The following is a 23,549-nucleotide window of genomic DNA, read 5'->3' as shown; positions in this document are numbered from 1 at the left end:
GTGTAGTCCTTGCATGGGATTTTGTACAAAACACTATATAGGACAAACAGGAAGACAGCTAACGATCCGCATCCACGAACATCAACGAGCCACGAAACGACACGACCAGCTATCCCTAGTAGCCACACACGCAGACGACAAGCAACATGAATTTGACTGGGACAACACTACCATTATAGGGCAAGCGAAACAAAGAACAGCCAGGGAATTCCTAGAAGCTTGGCACTCATCCACAAACTCCATCAACAAACACATAGACCTGGACCCAATATACCGGCAACTACAGCGGACAGCTGAAACTGACCACCGGAAGCGGCAGGGACAGGCCACTATAAATGCCAGAGGAAACACCACAGAAGCGCTTCACAGGAGGCTCCCAAGCACTGAGGATGTCACCGAGACGGGACGAAACGTTTGCAACAAAAACTTCCAGCTCGGCGAACAGAACCACAGCAACGAGCACCCGAGCTACAAATCTTCTCACAAACTTTGAAGGCAAGTAACTATTAGGAAAATAAAGGTCGGAGGCATAGCTGTGACTTTTAGATAAGAAATAGAAGCAGGAATAGGCCATTTGGCCTTTCGAGCCTACTGCACCATTCAGTAAAATCATAACTGATCTGTTTGTGGACTCAGCTCCACTTACCACCGCCACTTGCTATTACCCTTAATTCTGTTACTGTTCAAAGATCTATGTATCTTTGTATTAAAGATATTAAACGAGGTAGCCTCAGCTTCTTCACTGGGCATGGAATTCCACAAATTAATAACCCTTTAGGTAAAGAAGTTCTTCCTCAACTCAGGCCTAAATCTGCTCCCCCTTATTTTGTTGCTATGCCCTTTAATTTCACCTGCAGGTGGAAGCAACCTCACTGATTCTATTTTATCGATTTCCTTCAACATTTTATATGTTTCTATAAGATCCCCCATCATTCTTCTCAATTCCAATGAGTATAGTCCCAGTCTACTCATTCTCTGCACCCCTCCAGTGCCAGTCTGTCTTTTCTCAAGTAACAATACCAAAACTGTACACAGTACTCCAGGTGTGGCCACACCATCCTATCTGAGTGCAGCCTCCCTATTTTTAAACTTCATCCCTGTAACAGTAAAGGATCATATTCTATTTGCCTTCTTAATTACTTGCTGCACCTGCAAACCAACTTTTTTGTGATTCATGCGCAGGTGTCTCTGCACAGCAGTGTGCTGCATTTTTTCATCATTTAAATAATGCTCCATTTTGCTATTATTCCTACCAAAATGGGAGACCTTACATTTACCAACATTCTACTCCATCTGCCATTTTGTTGTCGGTTACGCAGCATTGTAGACAGTATAGATAGTCTATCAATATCTCTTTGTAATTTTATACTAATGAGTAAAACTGTGGCAAACGTAAGCATGTTTGAGGTTATCCATTTTGTACTGAAAAGGGATAGATCAGTGTTCTTTCTAGATGGTATGAAATTAAATGCAATGGATGACCAAAGAGAGTTGGGGTTCAGGTGCATTGATCCTTAAAATGTCATGATCAGGGGCAGAAAATAATTAAGAAAAACAATAGAATGCTAGTTGTTACATCTAGAGGACTAGATCACAAGAATGTAGAAATTATGCTGCAGTTATACAAAACCCAGGTTAGTCTCCACTTGGAATACTGTGAGCATATGTGGGTACTCATATCTTCGGAAGGATATATTGGCCTTGGTGGGAATGTAACATCGGTTTCCAAGAATGATACTTGGGTTAAGGGTTTAAGTCATAAGAAGAGATTATACATAATGGGTTTCTCTAGAGGTTAAAGAGTGATCTGATCTAAATCTTCAGGATTTTAAGAGGAAAAGACAGGGTAGATCAGGATAAACTATTTCCATTGGTTGGGGATTTTAGAACTAGGGACATAGTCTGATAATTAGGGCCAGACCATTCATGAGAGATGTTAGGAAGCTGTCCTACACACACAGGATAGCAGAGGTTAGGTCGCAGATCGACCATGATCTTACTGAATGGTGGAACAAGTTGGAGGGGCTGAATGACTTACTTCTGTCCCTAGGTGGGGAGCTGTCTCAAGCAAGTGAGTAGGCAGCACAGAGGGCATACAGGGTTAGTAATGTTGAGGAGTTGGAGTGGGTAACAATGAGGAAATGTGCCATATGGGTTAATGAGAATGATTAAAGCATAAGCTTTGATGTGAGTTGAGTACAGTAGCAGAGACAGAGTGTGAATTATTAGCAAGGTGATGATAGCATTTACATTAGAGGAATGGAGAAGATATAATTGACCTCCTTCCTATAGTGCTGGGTATTCCTCCCTCCAAACAGAGAGACTGCACTGACCTCGGTTGTAACCCTAGACCATGTTAGTGTTGTCAGGTGCAGTGACCTTCACCCCTCATCCTGGAGGAAGAGGAAGTTTCACCTGTGTAACATCCCATCCAGCAGGATCTTAAGGAATCTGTCTGTACAGCAGGGTGCCCATTTCCCTATGTGTGCCTTGAGTGGGGTAAATGTTGGGAAGCATGTAGGGCAGCTCCAGACTAACAATGCTTGTATGTGTGAACAATGGGCTTTTAAAGATGGTACTGGCTCATATGAATTGCAGGATATCTGCTGAATGGCAAGTTCTTCCTGAAAAGCATGTGGTAATTTGGATCAGAAATCAGACATGAGAAACAACATGGGGGTTAATTAGTAAATTAAGGTGGAGAGTTTGATAAGATAGGACAAGAGAACCCGCTAGGTCTTGTGGTGAAAAACTGTCCAAGAAACACAACCAAAAGAAGTAAGACACAAACCCCTGAGTTGTTTAAGATGCTACATACAAGCAACTATCGGGGGAGAAAAGAACAGAGATTTGATCTGAAAAATAGGAATTAAAAATAGAAATATTGATTGGTTTACTGCCCTTAATGTGTTTCAAAATCTAAGGAATATATTCTCTGGGTATCTAAATGGAAGGACTTTCAAGTCATGGAGCTTCCCATTTTATAGTGGAAGAGTTTTAGATTTGGTTGTGTCACATAACCTCCCTCATCTGATCCATCAGTTTTATTTTTCTTCCCCATTAGAATATGTACACAGCAGGAATGCATCAGAAAAAGTCTTCAAACAAAGATTAGATTTCTGGCAGCCAACCTCTAAAACAGAGATTGATCCTTTTACAGAAAAATTCAATACACAAATAAAGAAGCAAAAGTCATCTGTCCACTTAGGTAAGTGAGCCTCTGCTGAAATGCCTGTATTTTATCGGTGTCAAACACTATAAATTTTTCCTGGTAGGATTTGGTTTGACCTGTCAGTCATTGGAACCCTGTCATCTGTGGTCAATTTCTGCATTCGATCAGACTAAGTTGTAATTCTCCTTAACTGTACTTTTTCAATTTAACACCTTCTTTTCAGTGCCTAGCCAAAGTGACACCCAAGTGGCCAGATGTTGCATGGTGGTGATAGTTGCTGACTTTGGTTCTCTCCTGACCAAGAATATATTCATCTGTAATTCAACTGGAAAGTCTGTTGTTTTGCTCATGGTCAATTGACAGCAAGTCTTTTGTTTGCACAAAATATAAATTTAAATAATGCCATGATAAACTTGATGCAGCTAGCTGCCTGCAATTATATTTTAAATGATTAATGCACAAACTATTTTTGTTTGTCATAGCGATTTATTATGGTAAATGTTGACAGAAAAGCATGACAAAATATCTTGACAGTCAGAGTTGAGGTTCATGTATAGGAAGTAAATTATAGTGGAATTTTAATAAACCTTAGTGTTGCTTGCCATCACGCAGTTTTCAGACCTGACACCTGGTATATATTCTCTTAATCACAAGAACAAGTCAATGTGAGGTTGTTTTTACATTACATACAAAATTAGAGTTCATAAAGACATTGTTCCTACAAGGGTCAGTGGATAGCAACTGGAATCAGGCATAGTTCCTCACTCCAATTTGGACCCCATTCTCCCTCTTCCTCACCTTATCCTACTGTCCTCCTCATGTTTTTCACCCATCCCACCATTATTTCAGCACAATTTGATTCATGTTAATAATGGGAGCTTCATAAGGTATTATGTATTATCTCCCAAAATATAAAGAATGAGTGATGTTCTGAGCACTGCTAACCCTATGTTGTTTTTCTTCTACACAGCACTCAGTAAACGGCACAAAGCTGCTTCGAGTTCATCCCCATCACTACTAAACTCCCAGACTCCAAAACTCAGTTCAACAATCCACCATTCACCTTCGTTCACTGACCCCCCTTCTTCAGTCGTACACAACCAGACAGCAACAACCACCACGTCTACACCAGTAAGTTAAAGCATTGATTCATGATTTGAAATGCATCTAGTACTGGAGAAACGTGAATGACTAAGATCTTACACATCCTTAAGACCTGACGACCTACATTCAGCTCTAAAATAGAGAACTGAGAGATAATGGAGCACTGCTTCTGCTTTTCCTCAATTTTGTCGACTCTGGAACATTAGGTTGGAAGTTAGAAAATACAAAAGCACTATTCAAATAAAAAGGGAATGAAAAAATCATGAACTGTGGGCCAGTAAGGCTGACGTCAGCAATTAGAAAATGCTGGAAACTTACATTAAGGAATCCTTAAGACTGTTTTTAACAATGCTTTTATTCTAACCAAACTATAACTTTCTAAGTGAGTTGTCAATCGGCTCTAATGTTTAGATTCTGCATCACTGCCACCACCACAAACCCCACTCTACCTGGCAAAGTACTACACAACACATTTGGCAGAAGTAAATTTTCTATCTTTTTTTTTAATGTGTTGTGGACTTTAAATCATCATTTAACCATCTGAATACACAAAATGCCATCCGACTTTGTGAATCTGGTGTCGTAATTTAATCCTTGCACTCTGGTAAATGTATTTTGCATCCCCTCCAAGATCATTGTTGCTCTGAAGGTATCGTGTTCTGATCTGCTGTTAGTACTCTAGATGTAATCTAACCAGGCTTTGTATAGCTGAAATAGTATGTCTGTACTCTTGTGGTCAAATCCTGCACCACTGCAACCACTGTTTATGGTGCCACAAATCATGATGATTTTTTAAAATTTACTTCACTTGTGGGACATGGGCATTACTGGCTAGGCCAGCATTTATTGTCCATCCCTAGTTCCCCCTTGAGAAGATACTGCCTTCTTGAACTGCTGCAGTCCATTTGGTGTGGATAGACCTACAATGCCATCTGAGGAGTGTTGTGCATTAGAGATATCTGTGATCCTGGGTTGATTAAAAACACTAAGCATGAAAGTTCAGTCAGGTGGGGCAAGTCTAAACTGGAGGCAGTCACTGAGGAATGAGATGTGGCTGTGGAAATGGGTTTTGACAAAGACTTAGTCAAATACTTAAAGAGAAAACAAAAGTAATGATGGAGAGCAAGAAGAAAGCTGAGAACAGAAATCTGTCAGAGATAAGCACACCTGAAGAGTTGAGGCAGTGAGTTCAACATCAAAATAAAACAAAGAATTGTGAATGCTGGAGATCTGAAACAAAACCAGAAACTGCTTGCAAAACTCACCAGGTTTGGCAGCATCTATGGAAAGAAAACTGCATTAATGGTTCAAGTGTGATGACTATTCCTCAGAACTGTGGCTAAAGTCCTGTCGCATTTGGACATGGACTGCTTCAGTTCTGAGGAATCGTGAATGCTGCTTAACATTGCAATCAGCAATAAACAACCCCACTTGAAATCTTATAATGAAGGTAGGGTCATTGATAAGCCAGCTGAAAATTGTTGAGTAACTCCTGCAGACATGTCCTGAGTTGTGATGACTCACCTCCAACAACCACAACCAACTTCCGACATGCTAGGTATGACTCCGTCCAATGAAGAACTCCCCCCCCGCCCCGGTTCCCATTGACTCCGAGTTTGCTATGGCTCCATTTGACTCAGTCAAGGACCCTTACCCTCAGGTTACCTCTGGAATTCTGTCCTTGTGTCCTGTCTTAGCTCTTCTGTCCTTGTGCCCTGTCTCCCTTGACGATAATTGGCCTGTTTGGATTTGTCCTGCTTTTTTGTGTGCAGGACAAACCTGAGCAACTTTTCACTGTAGATGTCATTGTTGTTGCTGTAGTGGGATATTGCAGCTTAGCTAGGAGTGTAGCTAGTTCTGTAGCACAAGTCTTCAATTCTGTTGTTGGAATGTTTTCAGAACCTAAGCATTTGCAGTATCCAATGCTTCCAACCATTTCTTGATGTCATGTGGAGTGAATCGAATTGTCTAAAGACTGGCATCTGTAATGCTGAGGATCATCAACTTTGCACTTCTGACTGAAGATTGTTGCACATGTTTCAGCCTTATCTTTTCATGAGTGTGCTGGGCTTCCCCACTGACTACCGAGCTTAGAATATAAATTTTAAAAATAAACAAAAATGAACAAACAGGATAGTAGGCACAGGATATATCCCTTGGGTCTTCCTCCTCATTTGGTCCATCTTTCATCTGAAGAAAACAGCTGCCTTGCAAGCACTGCTGCCGAATGAGTATTGCCCTCTAACGTTGAGCAGTTGTTAACATTGTATATTTAAACTGACTTGAATCCTCGAGAATAACTGTTCCCTAATTAACCACCTTCCTTTGAAGCTTAATTTTCATCCTTTTTGGAGCAAAACTATTTTCCTGAACACTGCGTTGATAATGCTATGCAGTGTACTTATTTGAACTGATTTTATGAAACCTAGTGGCCTCATTGATCATTATTATCACTTTACATTTATGTTGCTTACGAATTATATATGCTTGGGGAAAGGAGATAGACTTTAAGAGCAGTTAGATGAAGTCTGAAAATACATAGGAAATGCTATAAAAATTCAGTTTTAAAGGGTCCCCAATTTCCAACGTTTCCATCACTTTGCTGATGCTAGAGACTGATAGGGTGATAATTGGCTATGTTGGATTTGTTTTAAATATATACACAGGATATTTATGGACAATTTTCCACGTTGTTAGGTACATACTAGTTTTGCAGCTATACTGGAACAGCTGGCTAAGGGCAAGGATACTCTGGAGCACAGGTCTTTGGTATTATTCTGTACGAAATAGCCAGGGCTTATTGTGGTTGCCCAATGTCTTAAACTGTTCCTTGATATCACAAGTCGTGAATTGAATTGGTTTAAGACGTAACATATAATGCTAGAGACCACAGGAGGAGGCTGAGATGGATCATGCAGTCAGCGCTTCTGTGTGAAAATGCTACAAAAACTTCAGACTTAACCTTTGCAGTTTGTTGCTGTGCTCCCCCATCATTGAGAATTATGATACTTGTGAACCCTTCACCTCTTTATTGTTTAATTGTCCACCATCATTCGTGATAGGAGGTGGCAGGACTAGAAACCTTATAAAATACGTTTTACTTTAACACTCATTTTGTTTATCCGTAAACATCGAAAGTTCTGTATTTCAGTTTAGAGGTTACATGTTAATGTTTTAAATTTTTTGTTCGGGAAGAGAAAGTAGCTGCTCCCAGTCTGCTTCAGCCAAATCCTGCCTTATTTCAATAAAATTTGCCTTCCCCAATCCAAAGTTCGCTCTTGCAAACCATTGTTTTTTCTTTTCCATAACAAACTTATAACTTATGGTGAAATGGTCACTATCATTGAAGTGCTTCCCCACTTCCACCTTGAACATTAGTCCGTCTTTGTTCTCAGAAATCAAGTCCAACATTGCACTACCTCTTGTAGGGCCTTCTACATGTTGACTCAAACGCTTTACTGTGTAGATTTCAAGAAATCTACTTCCTCTGAACTTTTTATACTATGATTATCCCAGTTTATGTTGGGGAAGTTGAAATCACCTAATGCAAAAACACTTTTATTTTTTGCACACCTCAGTGAATTGACTACATGTCTGCTCCTCAATTGCCCGCTGACTGTTTGGGGCCCTGTAATACACTCATAATAGTGTGAGTGTACCCAAAAATCCTCACTTGACCACCTTCCAAGATATCGTTCTTGGACACACTCCTCTGTCTTGCCTGAAGATTCTATCCTATCCACAATGTTGAGTTGCCAATTGTGTTCCTTCCTTTACTATGTCCCTGTGATGGCAACCATATCGGAGTTATGTTTAGGGATGCTGAAGAGGCCAGAATTGCATGAACACGGATGTTCAAGAGCTCAAAAAGATTAAGGATTGTGTCGAGTGAGTTGGGCGCAATGGAGATGGAAATAGGATTTCTTTCTGAGAGCATGAATACTAGAATTGAAGATTCAGGTTTTCCATTATTGAAATTACTAGATACTGGATGTCGGATAGGCAGCCTGTTAATTTAGCAACAGTAGATGAGACGAGAGAAGTGTGTTTGAGAAATAGATGTCTGTCATCAGTGAACATGTGAATACATGCTTTGTACTTTCATCAAAGAGCAACAATGGTACTCCCGTGCCTGTTGAGCCTTTTGGGATGTGTTATCCCCTGTATTTCCTTCCTGCTTCAAATAGCTATCAGAACTCCATCTGGTGGCCTCATCAGAGAAAGAACTCTGTTTTTGTTTCAGGTTTACAACTTTAAAAATTATTACCTTCTAAATGAACAGAATGGTGAGGTTTATCATTTTTATTCTTGCTTACTCTTACAGTCTGCACGAAAGAGAAGAGGGGAAAGTTCATTTGACATAAACAACATTGTGATTCCCATGTCCATGGCTGCTGCAGCTCGAGTGGAGAAACTTCAGTACAAGGAGATCCTGACACCAAGGTAACACAAGATAGTGTCAGTGAGATTTTAAACAAGTGTAACAATGCATTCTGTTGATGCAGAGTCTAAAAATTATTTTGCAAGGTAATTGAATAGTTGTTTAAAAGTGGTGGAGTGAGTATGCTGGACAGCAGTGATCAATGTCAGAGGCTTGATGAGCCAGATTGATTCTTTCTGTGTTGCAATATTTGAAGATTCCCTGAGTTACATCCTTGCTGGTTTCTTTCCATTTCTCTCATGAAAGGTCTCTCCAGCTTCATAGGCACTCAGCTGTACCTCATACGCAACAAATATTGCCCCGAGGTTTACCTTTCTTCGACATTGGCTCAACTTGCAGTAAGGTCCAGCTTGTTCTGTAAATAAAGCATTTCTGTTCACTCCCATCAGCTATTCTGAAGGGTACACTCAATGGAAGTAATGATTTTAACGTTAACATTTTATTTTCTAGCCATGCTCTGATTTCTCAGTTCTACATCCCTATAGAAGCAGTTGCAGTCTGGTAGTGTCATTGGGCTAGTAATTCAGAGCCCAGGCTAATGTTCTGGGGACATGAGTTTAAACCTCACTATGGGAAATGATGAAATTTGAATTCGCTAATTGTCAAATGCCCTAAAAACTTATCTGGTTCATTAACTTTTTTGGAGAAGGAGATTCTTTCGTCCTTGCTTAATCTGGTCTACACGTGAGTGCAGAGCCACCACAGTGTGGTTTACTCATAACTACTCTCGGTAATGGCTTTAATACATTTGAAAGGCTATTTTAAAGTCTAAAGAAAGGAATAAACCCAGCTGGCTACCCAGCACCAACCTCTGCACCAACGGTAAAAACAGTCCTCTCAATGCAAAAAAGTCCTCTCCTTAGTGACATCTGATGGCTTCTATTAAATTGAATGTTGTCCCTCAAACTGGTCAGGCAAAACATTGACACGATCATACTCATAGATTTATCCCTTGAAGAAAATGTCTCGGACACCACTTTCACCATTTCTAGATAAAGTCAGCAGGGAGTTGCCCTGAGAGTCTAATTTTCTTTGAATGGAGTTACCAGCTGGTCCATTTCAGAGTGCAACTACAAGTCAACTACTTTGCTGTTAGTCTGGAGTCGCAGTTCAGTATGGCAGATTTCTCTTCCCTAAAGGGCATGAGTGAACTACATCATTTTTTATGACAGTGGATCATTCCAATTTTTTAAAAATTAAATTGAAGTTCCACCATCTACCATAGTGGGATTCAACCCATATCTGCAGACCATTAGTGTGTGCCCTGGATTACTAGTCCAGTGACAATACCACTGTAACCACCTTCTGCACCGGAGCTGTGTCCTGTTTGAAGACAGTTTTGTTGCCAATTTGATTGCAATTTACCTAGAATAAGTCCAGTCTTATCTCACTGAAATTGGTTGTGTCCCAATTAATTATTTTTCCTTTGGATTGCTTCTTGTTCTTAAGTCTGCTTATTATGACTTCAAAGAACTCGAGTCAATTTGTCAAGTATGATTTCCCATTCACAAAATTGTATAGATTCGGTTTGATTGTGTTAAGCTTTTCTAAATGACCAGTTATTTCTTCCTTAATAATTTTTGAACATTTTCCAAACAAACGTGTTAGGCGAACAGGCCAGTAGTTTCTTTTATGTTTTTCTCCCTTTTTGAAGAGGGGCATCATATTTATGGTTTTCCATTCCATTTCTGAAATCCACAGAGTTCTAGAATATTTGTACCAATGCCTCCACTATCTCTGCAGCTAGTTCCTTTGAAGTCCTTGGATGAAGGCCATCAGGTCCTGGTGATTTATCTGCTGTTAGTTTATGAAGTACATTAACTATTGTGAGACTGAGTGTGTTAAAAGTCTTTCCTCCCATTAGCACTCTGCTTATCTGATGCCTTTGGTATGCTTATAATGTTCTCCATTGTGAACAACAATGCCATGTATTGATTTCAATAAACTGCCATTTTCCTGTTCTCTAATATCAGTTTCCCAGTCGCATCTCCAAAGGGCCAGGCTCTTATTTGAGTTACTATCTGTTTATCTGCGAGTAAGAAGCTCTTGCTATTCTTTTAATTTTTTCACCAATTTACTTTCATAATTCATTTTCTTGCTTTAAGTCACCTGCTGCTGTTAAGTCACCTGCTGCTGTTTCCTAAAAAAAGAAGTCCCAATTTTCTGGCCAACCACGAATATTTGCCACTTTGTACACCTTAGTTTTTGCTTGGGTACTCTCCTTGACCACCTTGGTTAACCACAGGTGTTTTATCTTCTCGTCAAATCCTTCTTTTTGATTAGATTAAATTTTTATTGAATATTATTAAATATTTGCTTAAATGTCTGCCAAAGCTCATCTCCTGATCTTCCCCTTAATCTAGTTTCTCAGGCTACTTTCGACAACTCTTTCTTCATTCCTTTGTAATTGCCCTTATTTAAGTCCAGGACACTAATTAGGAAACTGCATTGCCCTTCTTAAATTTGACCGTGTTGTGATCTTTATTCACTAGAGGATTTGTAACTACAAGATCACTCCTTAATCCTCCCTCACTAAACATCACTCAATCTAAAGTAGCCTATTCCTGGGTAGATTCTACAATGTACTGCTCTAAGGAACAATCCCAATACACTCTGCAAATTAATCTTCCATATTACCCTTGCCTATCTGATTTGTCTAATGAATATGCAGATTACCCATGACAATTGTTGTGCTCTTCTTACAAGCCTCCATTATTTCCTGACTTGGATTGTCTGACAGTGAGACAACTCCCCCTTATGACTACTTTCTTTTGTTGTTTGTTATTCCACCCAAACTAATTCCATGTCACGATCTGTTGCCCTCATATTATTACTACATCTTCCTTTTTACCTATTTTTCTGGAACATCGGATGCCCTTGAATAATGAATTCCCAGTCTTGGTCAGCAACTATTTCTCCGTAATACCGAGAAAGTCATTTTCATTTGTTTCTATGTGCAACAGCAACTCGTCTGTCTTCTGACAAATGTTGCATGCATTCAGATAAAGAGCCTTAAGCTTTGAATTTTTACCATTTTTACTCTCTCTGTTTCCAGTTTCTGGTGCACTGTTTTGCTTATATTTTCTACACATTTTTTAAATTCATTTGTGAGATGAGGGCATTGCCGGCAGAATTTGTTGTCTGTCTCTGGTTGCCTTTGAGAAGGTGGTCATGAGTTGCCTTCTTGAACCACTACAGTCCACCTGCTGTGGATTGACCCACAATGCCATTAAGAAGAGAATTCCAGGATTTTGACCCAGCGACAGTGAAGGAACAGTGATTTATTTCCAAGTCAGGATGGTGAGTGGCTTGGAAGACAACTTGAAGGTGGTGGTGTTCCCATGTACCTGTTGCCCTTGTCCTTCTCGATGGAATTGATCGTGGGTTTGGGAGGTGCTGTTTGAGAATATTTGGTGAATTTATGCAGTGCATCTTCTAGACAGTACACACTGATGTTACTTAGTGTCGGTGGGGTGGGAGTGGATGCTTGTGGATGTAGTGCCAGTCAAGTAAGATGTTTTATCCTGGATGGTGTCAAGCCTTTGAGTGGTGTTGGAGCTGTACTGATCCAGACAAATGGGGAGTATTCCATCACACTTCTGACTTGTGCCTTGTGCAAATTCGACAGGCTTTGGGGTGAGTTGCTCGTTATAGTATTCCTAGCCTCTTGTAGCCACTGTATTTATGTGACAAGTCCAATTGAGTTTCTGTCAGAGTGGTGCTGGAAAAGCACAGTATGCTCCATTTATCTCTCCACCCTGGAGGCTTCCTGCCTCTATTCCTGATGAAGGGCTTTTGCCCAAAACGTCGATTTTCCTGCTGCTCGGATGCTGCCTGACCTGCTGTGCTTTTCCAGCACCACTCTGATCTAAACTCTGGTTTCCAGCATCTGCCGTCCTCACTTTTGCCCAATTGAGTTTCTGGTCAACTATAATCCCCAGATATTGATAATCAGGGATTCAGTGATGGTAGTACCATTGAATGTCAAGGGGTGGTGGTTAGATGCCTCGTATTGGAGATGATCATTGCCTGGAATGTGTGTGGTGCAAATGTTACTGGCTTACTTGTCAGTCCCAACCTGGATATTGTCCAGATCTTAGTGTATTTGAACATGCAGTGCTTCAGTATCTGAGGAGTCGCATATGGTACTGAACATCATGCAATCACAACAAATATCCCCACTTCTAACGTTATGATGGAGGGAAAGTCATTAATGAAGCGGTTGAAAATGGATGAGCCAAGGCCACTGCCCTCAGGAACTCCTACAGGGATGTCCTGGATTGTGAGATGACTGACCTCCAACAACCATAGCCATCTTTCTTTGTGCTCCGTTTGATACCTGTTGATTCCAATTTTACTCGGGCTCTTTGATGTCAAACTTGCTTGAATGCAGCCTTCATGTGAAGGACTGTCACTCTCCTCTCACCTCTGGAATTTAGCTGTTTTGTCCATGTTTGAACCAAGGCTGTAATGAGGTCAGGAGCTGAGTGGTCCTGGCAGAGCAGGTGCTGCTTGATGGCACCTTCTATCACTTTATTAATGTTCAAGAGTAGACTGATGGGCAGTGCTTGGCTGTGTTAGATTTGTCCTGCTTTTTATGTACAGGACATTTCTGACCAATTTTCCACATTGTTGGGTGTTGCACCTATACTGGTAGATCTTGGCTGCGAAGCGGCAAGTTCTGGAGTACTTACCTTCTGGAGTACAAGTCTTCAGTACTATTGCCGCATGTTGTCAGGGCCCACAGCCTTTGCAGTATCCAGTCTCTAATTGTTTCTTGATATGATGTGGAGTGAATCAAATTGAAGACTGGTATCTGTAATGCTGGGGACCACTGGAAGAGGCTGAGATGAGTCATTGACTCAGCACTTCTGACTGAAGGTTGCTGCAAAAGCTTCAGCCTCCTCTTTTGCACTCATGCTGGGCTCATTGCACTCATCCTGACATTAAGGATGGGGATATTTGTGGAGCCTTCTCCTGCAGCGAGTTGTCTAATTGTCCACAACTATTTGCAACTGAATGTGACAGAACTGCAGAGCTTAGATCTGATCTGTTGATTATGGGATCATTTTGCTCTGTCTGTCACTTGCTGCTTATACTGTTTGGTACGCAAATCGTCCTGTTTGTTAGTGTCACTAGATTGACATTTCATTTTCAGGTGTGCCTGGTGCTGCTCCTGGCATGCCCTCCTGCATTGTCTGTTGAATCAGGGTTAATCCCCTGGTTTGATCATCTTTGTGGGATATGCCAGGCCATTAAGTTACAGATAGTGCTGGAGTGCAATTCTGCTACTGCTGATGGCCCACAGCATCTTGTGGATGTCCAGTCTTGACTTGCTAGATCTGTTTTCAGTGTGTCACATTTAGCACGATGACAGTGCCACACAACATGAGGGAGGTTATTGTCACGCTTTATTATTATTTGCCTCTACACAACCTTGCATCTGTTCTCTCTTGTAACTTTTTGATTTTTTAAATTTACTTCTGATTGTAATGTCCCTCTCCCCACCTATCTAACCATAGTTATGTATTTCTTTAGGACACTGACGAAGCTGTCCCAATGGAGCAACTCCCCCTCTTTTTCCCTAGTACTGGTGTCATTTCCTTACAAATTGGAATCCATTGCTCCCATGACATGTTCTAACCTTATTTATCCTATGTTAATTTGCTTGTAGTTTATTGAGATTATCACCTTTGTGGTTCTGCTTTGTAATTTAGCCTGAGCTGCTTGTAATCCCTCAGTGGAATCTCTGTCCGAGTCCTACCTCTGTTGTTGGTAGCTACGTGGAATATGACACCTGGATGCTTTCTCTCTCTCTCTCTCTCTCGCGCGCGCGCGCACTCTCTTGCTCTTTCGCTCGCTCTCTCAGTTCCTCTCCTGACCAGAAGAGATGTTCTTAATCTTGGCACATGATGGGCCACATAGCATTTGGGACTCTGTTTGCTGCAGAGAGCAGTATCTGTCCCCCAGCTCTATGCTATTCCCCATTTCTGCTATATTTCTGTTTTGCCCATCTCAAATGGCAGTCTTTATCTCGGTGCTTTGATCAGTTCACTAATCTTCTCTGCATTCTGTGCCATCAACACTGGGAACAAGAACCTTGGATTGATTGGATAATGACACTGGCTGAAACTCCCACTAAATTAAATCCTGGATCCTCATACTGTTTCACTTGCAGTAACACAGACCAAATTGGTGTAATTAGTCTAGAGGGTTTGACTGTCTCCTAGAACACAGGTAATGCTCTCCTTCCTGTTGTGTCATAGTATCCAAGCTCAGATTCCAATTCTTCAAGCAGCTAAAACCTGCTGCAGATATGGTCACTATAATGTTTGGAACTGGAGCCAGGTGGATCTCATTGACTATGTGATCCTTGATTGAAGTTGTTAATCTGGGCCAATCAGGGAACCCTGACTGACATATAAACAGGAGATTCCACCGCTGTTCAGTGGTAGTGTGGGGAAAAATAGAAAAAAAAACAAACAGACGATTCAGAGAGTCTTCTCATTCTAGGGCTGGTCAGAGGCCATGTACGTGTAAATAAATGGTGATTTGGTGACGGGATTCAGGCTTTTGTGTACTTATTTCAGTTACCATGGATTGCACTGGTGTCCACCTAGTCCCGCATACTACAGCTACATCGCATTGCCTGCCTAGCCATCTCTATTCTATTTGATCAATTTGTTTTTGGATGAACAATTTTCAAAATGATATTGTTTCTATTTCTTCTTGACAGCTGGCGAATCGTAGATGTTGAACAGTTAAAGCTGCAGAATTGCAAGTTAGAGGAAGACCAGGTAGTTTGTTACATATCAGAATTTCTTTGCAAGCCCATGAAGAATTATTCAATATGTTTTATTTTGCAGTCAGCCTTTAGACTTTTCAATTTTTTATTCTTGAATATATAGTATGAAGAAATGTCTGATGAAGCTTTTCTTAATCGCCATTCCAAATGTGAGGAAATTGAACGTTCTAGATGGTGTTTGTGGTCTTCCACCAGCTCGGCCAGACGAGGAAGCAGGTAAACATGATGTGGGAGATTCCTGTTTACAATTCAGAAATTTATTTGCGTTCCATTGTAAAGAAACATGTTGGAATGAAGCCAATCATGTGCAGCACAGGGTGAATAAAACATCATGGGTGTACTGATTGTGATCGTTCAAAATTCCTTGGAGTTTACAAATATCCCATTACATTAGAAAATGTATAACACCTCTATTCAAGAAGAAGGGAGAAAGAAAGCAGCAATCTAAAGGCTAATTTGCCCAACAACTGTCTTGGGTCAGTGCTTGAGTATATCTTAAGACTGTAATAACAGGACATTTTGAAAATAATAACACAGTCAAGAAATATCAGTGTGGTTTTGTGAAAGGGAAATTGTGCTTATAGAGTTTATTGAGATAAAAGAAGCAAATTGGATAATGAGAATCAGCAGATTTTTTTTAATTTTGAAAACTCATCTGATAAAATACCTCACTAAAGCATACTTCACAGTTTAAAGCTCTTGGTGTTGAAAATAAACTGTTAACCCTGAAACAGACAGTTAGCTGTCAGAAAACCGTGAATCTGATTGTAGAAAAGTTCATTTTCAGATTTGCTGACAGTAGCTAGTGGAGTTACAGTGATCATTGCTGGGATCTCAATTATTTGCATTCTATATTGATGACTTAGATAAAGAGTATTGATAGCTGAATTTGCTGATGAGACAAAAATGGGTAGAAAAGCAAGTTGTGAATAAGAGACGCAGCCTGTAAAGGATTATAGATAGTTTAAATGAGTGGATTGGCAGATGGAGTATAAGACAGGAAGTGTAAGATTTTCACTTGGCAGGAAGAACAGAAAAATACAGTATGTTATTTAAATAGAGAAGTACTGCAGAAGCCTGTGGTAAAGGAAGTTCTGAGTTTCCTGTATCTGAATCACAAAAAAAGGCATATAGATAGTTCAGCATGTGATTGGGTAGGCAAGTAGAATTGTGACCTTAATTGCAAAGGAAATGGATTTTAAAAATAGGCTAAGCATTGCTGCTGCTACACAGGGTCTTAGTGACACTGGAGTACTCATAGTCATAGACAGCACAGAAGAGGCTCTTTGAATCCTTGAGTCTGTGTGAAAGGTTGTGAGGTTTCCTGCCTCTACTGCGCTCTAGGCAGTGAATTTCAGATTCTCCCCATCCTTGAGGTGAAAATGATTTTCCTCAAATCCCCTGTAAATTTCCTGCTCATCACCTTAAAATTACAACCCCATGCTATTGACTCTTAAACTAAGGGAACTAGCTACTTTCTATCTACCCTATCCATGCCCCTCTTAATCTTTAACCCCTCAATTATGTTCCCCCTCAGCCCTTTCTGCTCTAAAGAAAACAACCAGAGCCTACTCAGCCTTCCTTTATCGCTAAAATGTTCTAACCCAGGCAACATCCTCGTGAATCTCCTCTGCAGCCCCTCCAGTACAATCCAGTAATGCACTGACCAGAACTGCACACAGTATTCCAGCTGAGGCCTAATCAAAGTTTTGTACAGTTCCAACATAACCTTCCTACACCACCTTTCACTGTGTAGTTATGGTCTCTTCACTTAAGGAGAGATAAATTGCATTGGTAACTAATTCCTGGGATTAAAAAGGCTGTCTCATGAAGCAATGTTCAGTTAAGGCAGAAGTGGCTACTGCAGATTAGAGTAAAGATTAGAGTGGTGGTGGAGGAAAAGCACAGCAGGTCAGGCTGCATCCGAGGAACAGGAAAATCGACGTTTCAGGCAAAAGCCCTTCATCAGGAGTGGGGCTGAGAGCCTCTGGAGTGGAGAGATAAATGGGAGGGAGGTGGGGCTGAGGAGAACATAGCTGAGAGTGCAATAGGTGGATGGCGGTGGGGGGTGAAGATGATAGGTCAGAGAGGAAGCTGCAGTCTGTTTTAGGACATGGCTGAAGAGCTTCAGGGAAGAGGAAATGACTTCAGGGAAGAGGAAGAGGAAAAGACTCACTGCGATCCTTGTAGAGAGAGGAGGAGAACTTCTTCAAGGTAGGCATCCTTGGAAGATGACTCACGGTGAGGTTAAAATCAACTAGGCAGAAGTGGGTACTGCAGATGCTGGAGATTTGAGCCAAGATTAGAGTGGTGTTGGAAAAGCGCAGCAGGTCAGGCAGCATCCGAGGAGCAGGAAAATCAATGTTTCAGGCAAAAGTCCTTCATCAAGAATGGGGCTGGGAGCCTCGGGGAGTGGAGAGATTAATGGAAGGGGGTAGAGCTGGGGAGAAGGTAGCTGAGAGTGCAATAGGTGGATGCAAGTGGGGGTGAAGTTGTTTGGTCGGAGAGGAGGGTGGAGTTCAGGTTAGGCCTATTCTCATTGAAGTTTCAGAATGTTAAAGGTGATCTTGTTGAAACGCATCACATCATTTGGGAATTGTCAGGATAGATGGTCGGAAGATATTTCCCCTTTTACAAGACTCTAGAACTAGCATCCACAGTTTGAAAATGAGAGTACTCCTATTTAATTTGAGCTTGTTAATAATTTTCTCCTTGAGGGCGTTAGACTTTGATATTGGTTATGATCTCAGCTGATATTATTGCCAGACAGGTCAGATCCCATATGGGAAACTTGCTTGCATTGAAACATAAGCACATAATACTGCAGATTTTCCTTTAACATGAGATGCCATGAGCCAACAGCAGCTGAATTCCAAAGGTGATGTGAAAGTGAGTGCCCTTGACATCAAGGTTACATTAGATCAAATGTAGCCAGAAGAAGCCCAAGCAAAACTAGAAATCATTGGTTTTCCAAAATCAGTGGAAACCTGGGGAAAGCCTAGCATACCGAGCACAAAGAAAGATTGATGTGGTTATTGGTCAGTCATTTCAGCTCCAGGACCCCCCCCCCCCTTCAAGAGTTCCTCATGACCTGTCTTGGGCCGAACCATTTCCAGCTACTTCATTGTTGACCTTGCCTCTGTTATATGATCAGAAATGTAGAGGTTTCATGATTGCATAACGTCAGCATCAATTGTACTCCTCAGATCCTTAATTAGTTCATGTCCAAATGTCACAAGACCTGGGCAGTTGTTAAGTTTGGGCTGATAAGTGACAAGTAATATTGATACCACCCAAGTGCCACACAGTGGCTATCTCTAACATCTCTAGAATCTAATCATTGCCCCTTGACATTCACTAGTTTTACCATTAATGAATTCCTCACTATCAGTATTCTGTGGATACAACCAACTGAACTGGACTAGCCATATAAATGCTGTCGCTACAAAAACAGGTCCGAAGCTTGGAGTTCTACGGTATGTAACTCCTCTCCTGACTCTCCAAAAAGCCTGCTTACCATCTCGACATTAGTATGATATCGTCCACTTGCCAGATGAGTTCAACTTCAACATTGAAGAAGATTGACACTACCTTTAGATTAGATTAGATTAGATTACAGTGTGGAAACAGGCCATTCGGCCCAACAAGTCCACACTGACCCGCCGAAGCGCAACCCACCCATACCCCTACATTTACCCCTTACCTAACACTACGGGCAATTTAGTATGGCCAATTCACCTGACCTGCACATCTTTGGATTGTGGGAGGAAACCGGAGCACCCGGAGGAAACCCACGCAGACACGGGGAGAATGTGCAAACTCCACACAGTCAGTCGCCTGAGGCGGGAATTGAACCCGGGTCTCCGGCGCTGTGAGGCAGCAGTGCTAACCACTGTGCCACCGTGCCGCCCACCGTACCTAAGAGAAAGCAACACATTCCCTCCCTCCACCACTGATTATCAGCAGTAGTGTGTACCATCTACAAGGTACACTGCAGAAATTCATCAAGACTTCCAAATCAGTGACCACTAGCATCTGAAAGGAGAAGGGCAGCACATACATGGGAACACACAACTTCCAAGTATTTCTCTTGAGCCTCTTGCCATCCTCATTTGGAAATATATCTTTGTTCCTTCAGTATCTGTGGGTCAAAATCCTGGAACCTGCAGAAAATGAAAAAGACAGCTCACCCTACTTTATCAAGAAAAACTGGGGATAGGTAATAAATGCTGAGCCAACAGTAATAACTACATCTGATGAAAGAGTTTAAAAATATCTCTTGCTTTCTTCCTGCACCCCTTGGTACCTTCACTGCCTAGAAATCTATTTCTGTCTCTTAGATATAGTCAATGATTTGACCTCCACAGCCTCACCAGCCTCTGAGTGATTAAACCTTTTCTTATCTCAATCCTGAATGGCCTAACCTGTAGCATGACACTGTCACTCCTTGTTCTAGGATTCTTGTCAGGTAATGCATCTTCCCTTCATTTAGTCTGTCCACCATGTCAGAATTTGTTTCTCAGTGCCAGTTGGTCAGAGAAGGTGGTGCTGAGTCTTATGATTTTATTGACTAGGTGTCTCATTAGCCTTATAGCATTTCAAGTGTGAACTCAGTTGTTTTGAGCAATTGCATGTAGCATCCCCTATCTACAGCATGGCTACACGGCAGGTAGGAAGGTTTGCACGTGAATCAGCAAGCTGCTGCTTAGCTTCTACTTCCAACAAGCACAACTGCGCACAGACCTTGGAGTTCCACACACACACACCACAAGAAAAGTTGAAGAGAATGTTGATCACATGTAGATATGATCATATTGGGATGGCAGCAACTTAGGGACTTTCTGATCATTTGATTTCAGTACAGCAGGATGATTTATTTACTCTAATAAACCATCAGAAGGAGCTCCCACTTGTAAATGCTCGTTATTGGCGAGTGTGAGATCTCAGGCCACAGGTTTCAGCAGTAGTTCCAATCCTGATTACTGCTCAGTGGCTTCTGTTGGGAAGTGATTGTGCATGGATGCTTACTTTGTGATGTCATAGTCTGAAAACCCTCATTATACAGATCTACCATAAGAATAAGAGTAGGCCCCTCAAGCACAGATTATGGCTAATCCAATATGCTATTACCCCACCACCCTTGATTCTCCAACTGATTTGCACATAAATTTACTGATTAGATGAGATAAAGGCAAACAGTTAATGATCCATTTGGAGGAGGGAAAATTAGTTGAGTCTGTGGACCATGCATATTGTTTGGCCTCCTAATGCTAAAGTTACAAATAATCAGTTAAGAAACAATATTTTGAATCAAGAATTTTACTGTATATGACTTCTTTCTTGTTTTCAGATCTTCTAACAAAGCCGATGGCAGGTCTACTCCACAACTGCAGCAAGCTAATGCAGCAACTCCTCATCCAGCATCACCTGACAGTGGATTCCATCTGTTGAATGACTACCCTCATACACCCTCATTCACTGGTCCTGTCAGTCCTGACACCTGCTCATCGCTCAATTCTTTCTCCTCAAAAGATCGCTTAAGAGTCCTGTCAATCAATGAGGATACTCGGTCATCTACGCCTGAAGTCACTGATGAAGAAGTTCAGGTGATTTTTGAATATGTTATAGATTCAGAATCTTTAGTATGTTCGTGCTTCTATCCAAAATCCTGAGGTACACAGTTATAATGGAAACATCCTAGTATGTTATCTAATACATCATCTACTTGTCTTATGTGATGAATTGGGATGTAGTTAATTGTATTTGATTAACTTTTTTTAAAAAAATTCTTAATTATTAAGCATGTGATCTCCATACTCACACTTGTACGATACATGCATGTGTACGTCAACGTCCTTTGTGATGCTGTCTCTAAAACGTTAAGATGCAAGTACTTAACTTTCATTGTTACTGAATAGTGATAAATGTAACCTAATTACATAAATTTAAGTACATTTACCTGAATTAAGTGTATGTTTATCTTGAGAAAGGGAGGCAACTTCTTTGAAAATTTGTGCATGTGGCCGCATTGTTGTAAATCAGCAATTTCCACTGGGCAGCAATGTCTTGGTAATTTGACATGCTCCTGCTGTGCACTCCCATTCGTGCTTGCTGGTCATACACTGTATCCTGAAGTTTCTTAGGCAAGACAAGACATCCCACAGACAATCTGTCAATCCTATCTGACTGGCTTTCACATGTCTCAGCAAAAGAAACAACCAAAAACATGGGACTGTTTTTAATGAACCACTGGAGAAAATGACTTTTGGTTCCAAGGCATTGCAGTCATATCATGTACTGTGTTCACCAATTTCTTCTCCTTTGATTTTAACCCTATAAGTGTTGAAAATCCACTTGTATGTTGCAAATATTGCAACATTAATTTGCTTCTCTATTTACATTACTGTTGCTTCCTTATTTACATTACTGTTGCTTCCTTGTAAGACAACTTGTACTGTGCTCTTGGGACTCAGTCTCCTTATGTCAAATCCTACAAGTGTTGGGAATAAGGATCCTGGCCTTCTAGCTTGTACGACTTGTATTTTGAACCAGCCTACAGACACCTGGAGCAGCCAGTCACATCACACTTTGAGAAACAGTGCTGTAAATAGTAACTGATCTGATTGTATGTCTCTTTCACTCATTGGAGGAGAAAACTAGGATGATGATGCAGTGGAATGGGTGTCAATGTTTTTGATTTATTATAATGAATTTTCTTTATCCCTTTAGATGGTGCAACCTTGGGAGCCAAGGATATTTCCCTTATCAGCTGAAGACATGGAACTATTGAAAGGACACACCAACTCTCTTAGGGAAAGTCGCTATGAGCGACCAAGGAACCTACACTGGTTGTCGGCTAACAATCTGAGCATTAGGACCGAATCTGCTGAGTGCGTTCCTTCGTTATTGCAGAGTCCGAGAGGCTCTGCATATTTACAGGAAGATAGCAATTCAGACTTGAGATTGACTCTGGCAACTGATAATGAACGAAGTATGGATAGATGAACTTGACACACAGAATAATTTATCAACAAGACCCGCACAGCAATTACAACTTGTATATATGTGCTGTATCTATATATAAATATATATATATATATATATATATAAAAAAACAGAGAAAACCTGTTATTTTGTTTTTAAATGTTTGATATTCAAACATCTATTTTTGAGAGAATGCATATATAATAACTTCTATTCAGTGAACTTTTTATTTTCATTTCTTTTCAAGTCACTATACTGTAAATTGTACCATTTGGGGGTTTGGTTTGTTGTGGCTAGGGAATCAGTCACAAATGTAAAGAATGTAAGGTCCTCTATGTAAAAGTGATGTCAGTCTGTGCCAACAAAAGAAGGGAAAGCTTTAGAGAAAGAGAATAAAAAAACTTTTTAAAACAAACATTTATTGGGGGTGGGGGGGAAGGGAGCAGGAATCCTCGTTGAAAAGAGTAGAAATAGTTTCTCCTGTTTCAGTAAATCCTTTGGGCTTGTCTTCATTAACACTGCTGCATTCTAGAATATTTGTGCTGTTGTATAGCATGCCCGAGGAGTGGTCGACTGACTGTACTTTCCCTATATTAAATTACTACAATTCTTGTTTGCTCTGTGTGTTGTGCTCTCACTCTTGTTATCCAGTGTGTTGTGCAGGGCTGCTCCCTTAAATCTCTGACTGAATTCTGTGGATTAACAAGTAACTAAAAAGAAAACTTGGAAGACCACCATAAATATGCAGATGGACATTTAAAGTAGGTGGGCTAATTAGGTACAGAAAGGATATGATGTTCTGCAGACATGACCAAGGTAGAAAATCAATACTTTTACATTTCTCTTCATTAGTGAAGAGTTTGTTGTCACTGTCACAGTGAAGGAGGCAGCAGTTGAGGAAGTGGAAAGGATAAGGCTCAGAGTGCCAAGTAGAAATTCCATTTTGCAGAAGGAAGTAAGTTAAGATGCTGGGGCTCTGGGAACTGTATTTCAATCATGTTTAGATAGGAGGGTGCTGCCAGTGGAGTGGCATCCTGTTCAGA

At 40.8% G+C, this 23,549-nt stretch overlaps 1 protein-coding gene across 1 annotated transcript in view; it reads left to right on the top strand.

Annotated features, from left to right (window-relative positions):
* Positions 1–23,122, top strand: part of LOC122548963 (KAT8 regulatory NSL complex subunit 1-like) — a 202,363-nt gene extending 179,241 nt beyond the window's left edge. The window contains exons 10-16 of the mRNA XM_043687998.1: positions 3,065–3,208; positions 4,143–4,303; positions 8,601–8,719; positions 15,454–15,514; positions 15,626–15,738; positions 20,873–21,128; positions 22,252–23,122. Coding sequence (XP_043543933.1) covers positions 3,065–3,208; positions 4,143–4,303; positions 8,601–8,719; positions 15,454–15,514; positions 15,626–15,738; positions 20,873–21,128; positions 22,252–22,527 — 1,130 coding nt within the window. The 3' untranslated portion in view covers positions 22,528–23,122. The remainder of the gene's footprint in view (positions 1–3,064; positions 3,209–4,142; positions 4,304–8,600; positions 8,720–15,453; positions 15,515–15,625; positions 15,739–20,872; positions 21,129–22,251) is intronic.
* Positions 23,123–23,549: the final 427 nt, after the last annotated feature.

The sequence above is a fragment of the Chiloscyllium plagiosum genome, chromosome 4 (assembly GCF_004010195.1).
Source record: "Chiloscyllium plagiosum isolate BGI_BamShark_2017 chromosome 4, ASM401019v2, whole genome shotgun sequence".
Lineage (NCBI taxonomy): Eukaryota > Metazoa > Chordata > Chondrichthyes > Orectolobiformes > Hemiscylliidae > Chiloscyllium > Chiloscyllium plagiosum.
The sequence above is the reverse complement of the archived record's forward strand: the minus strand, read 5'-3'. Positions and strand labels throughout refer to the sequence as shown.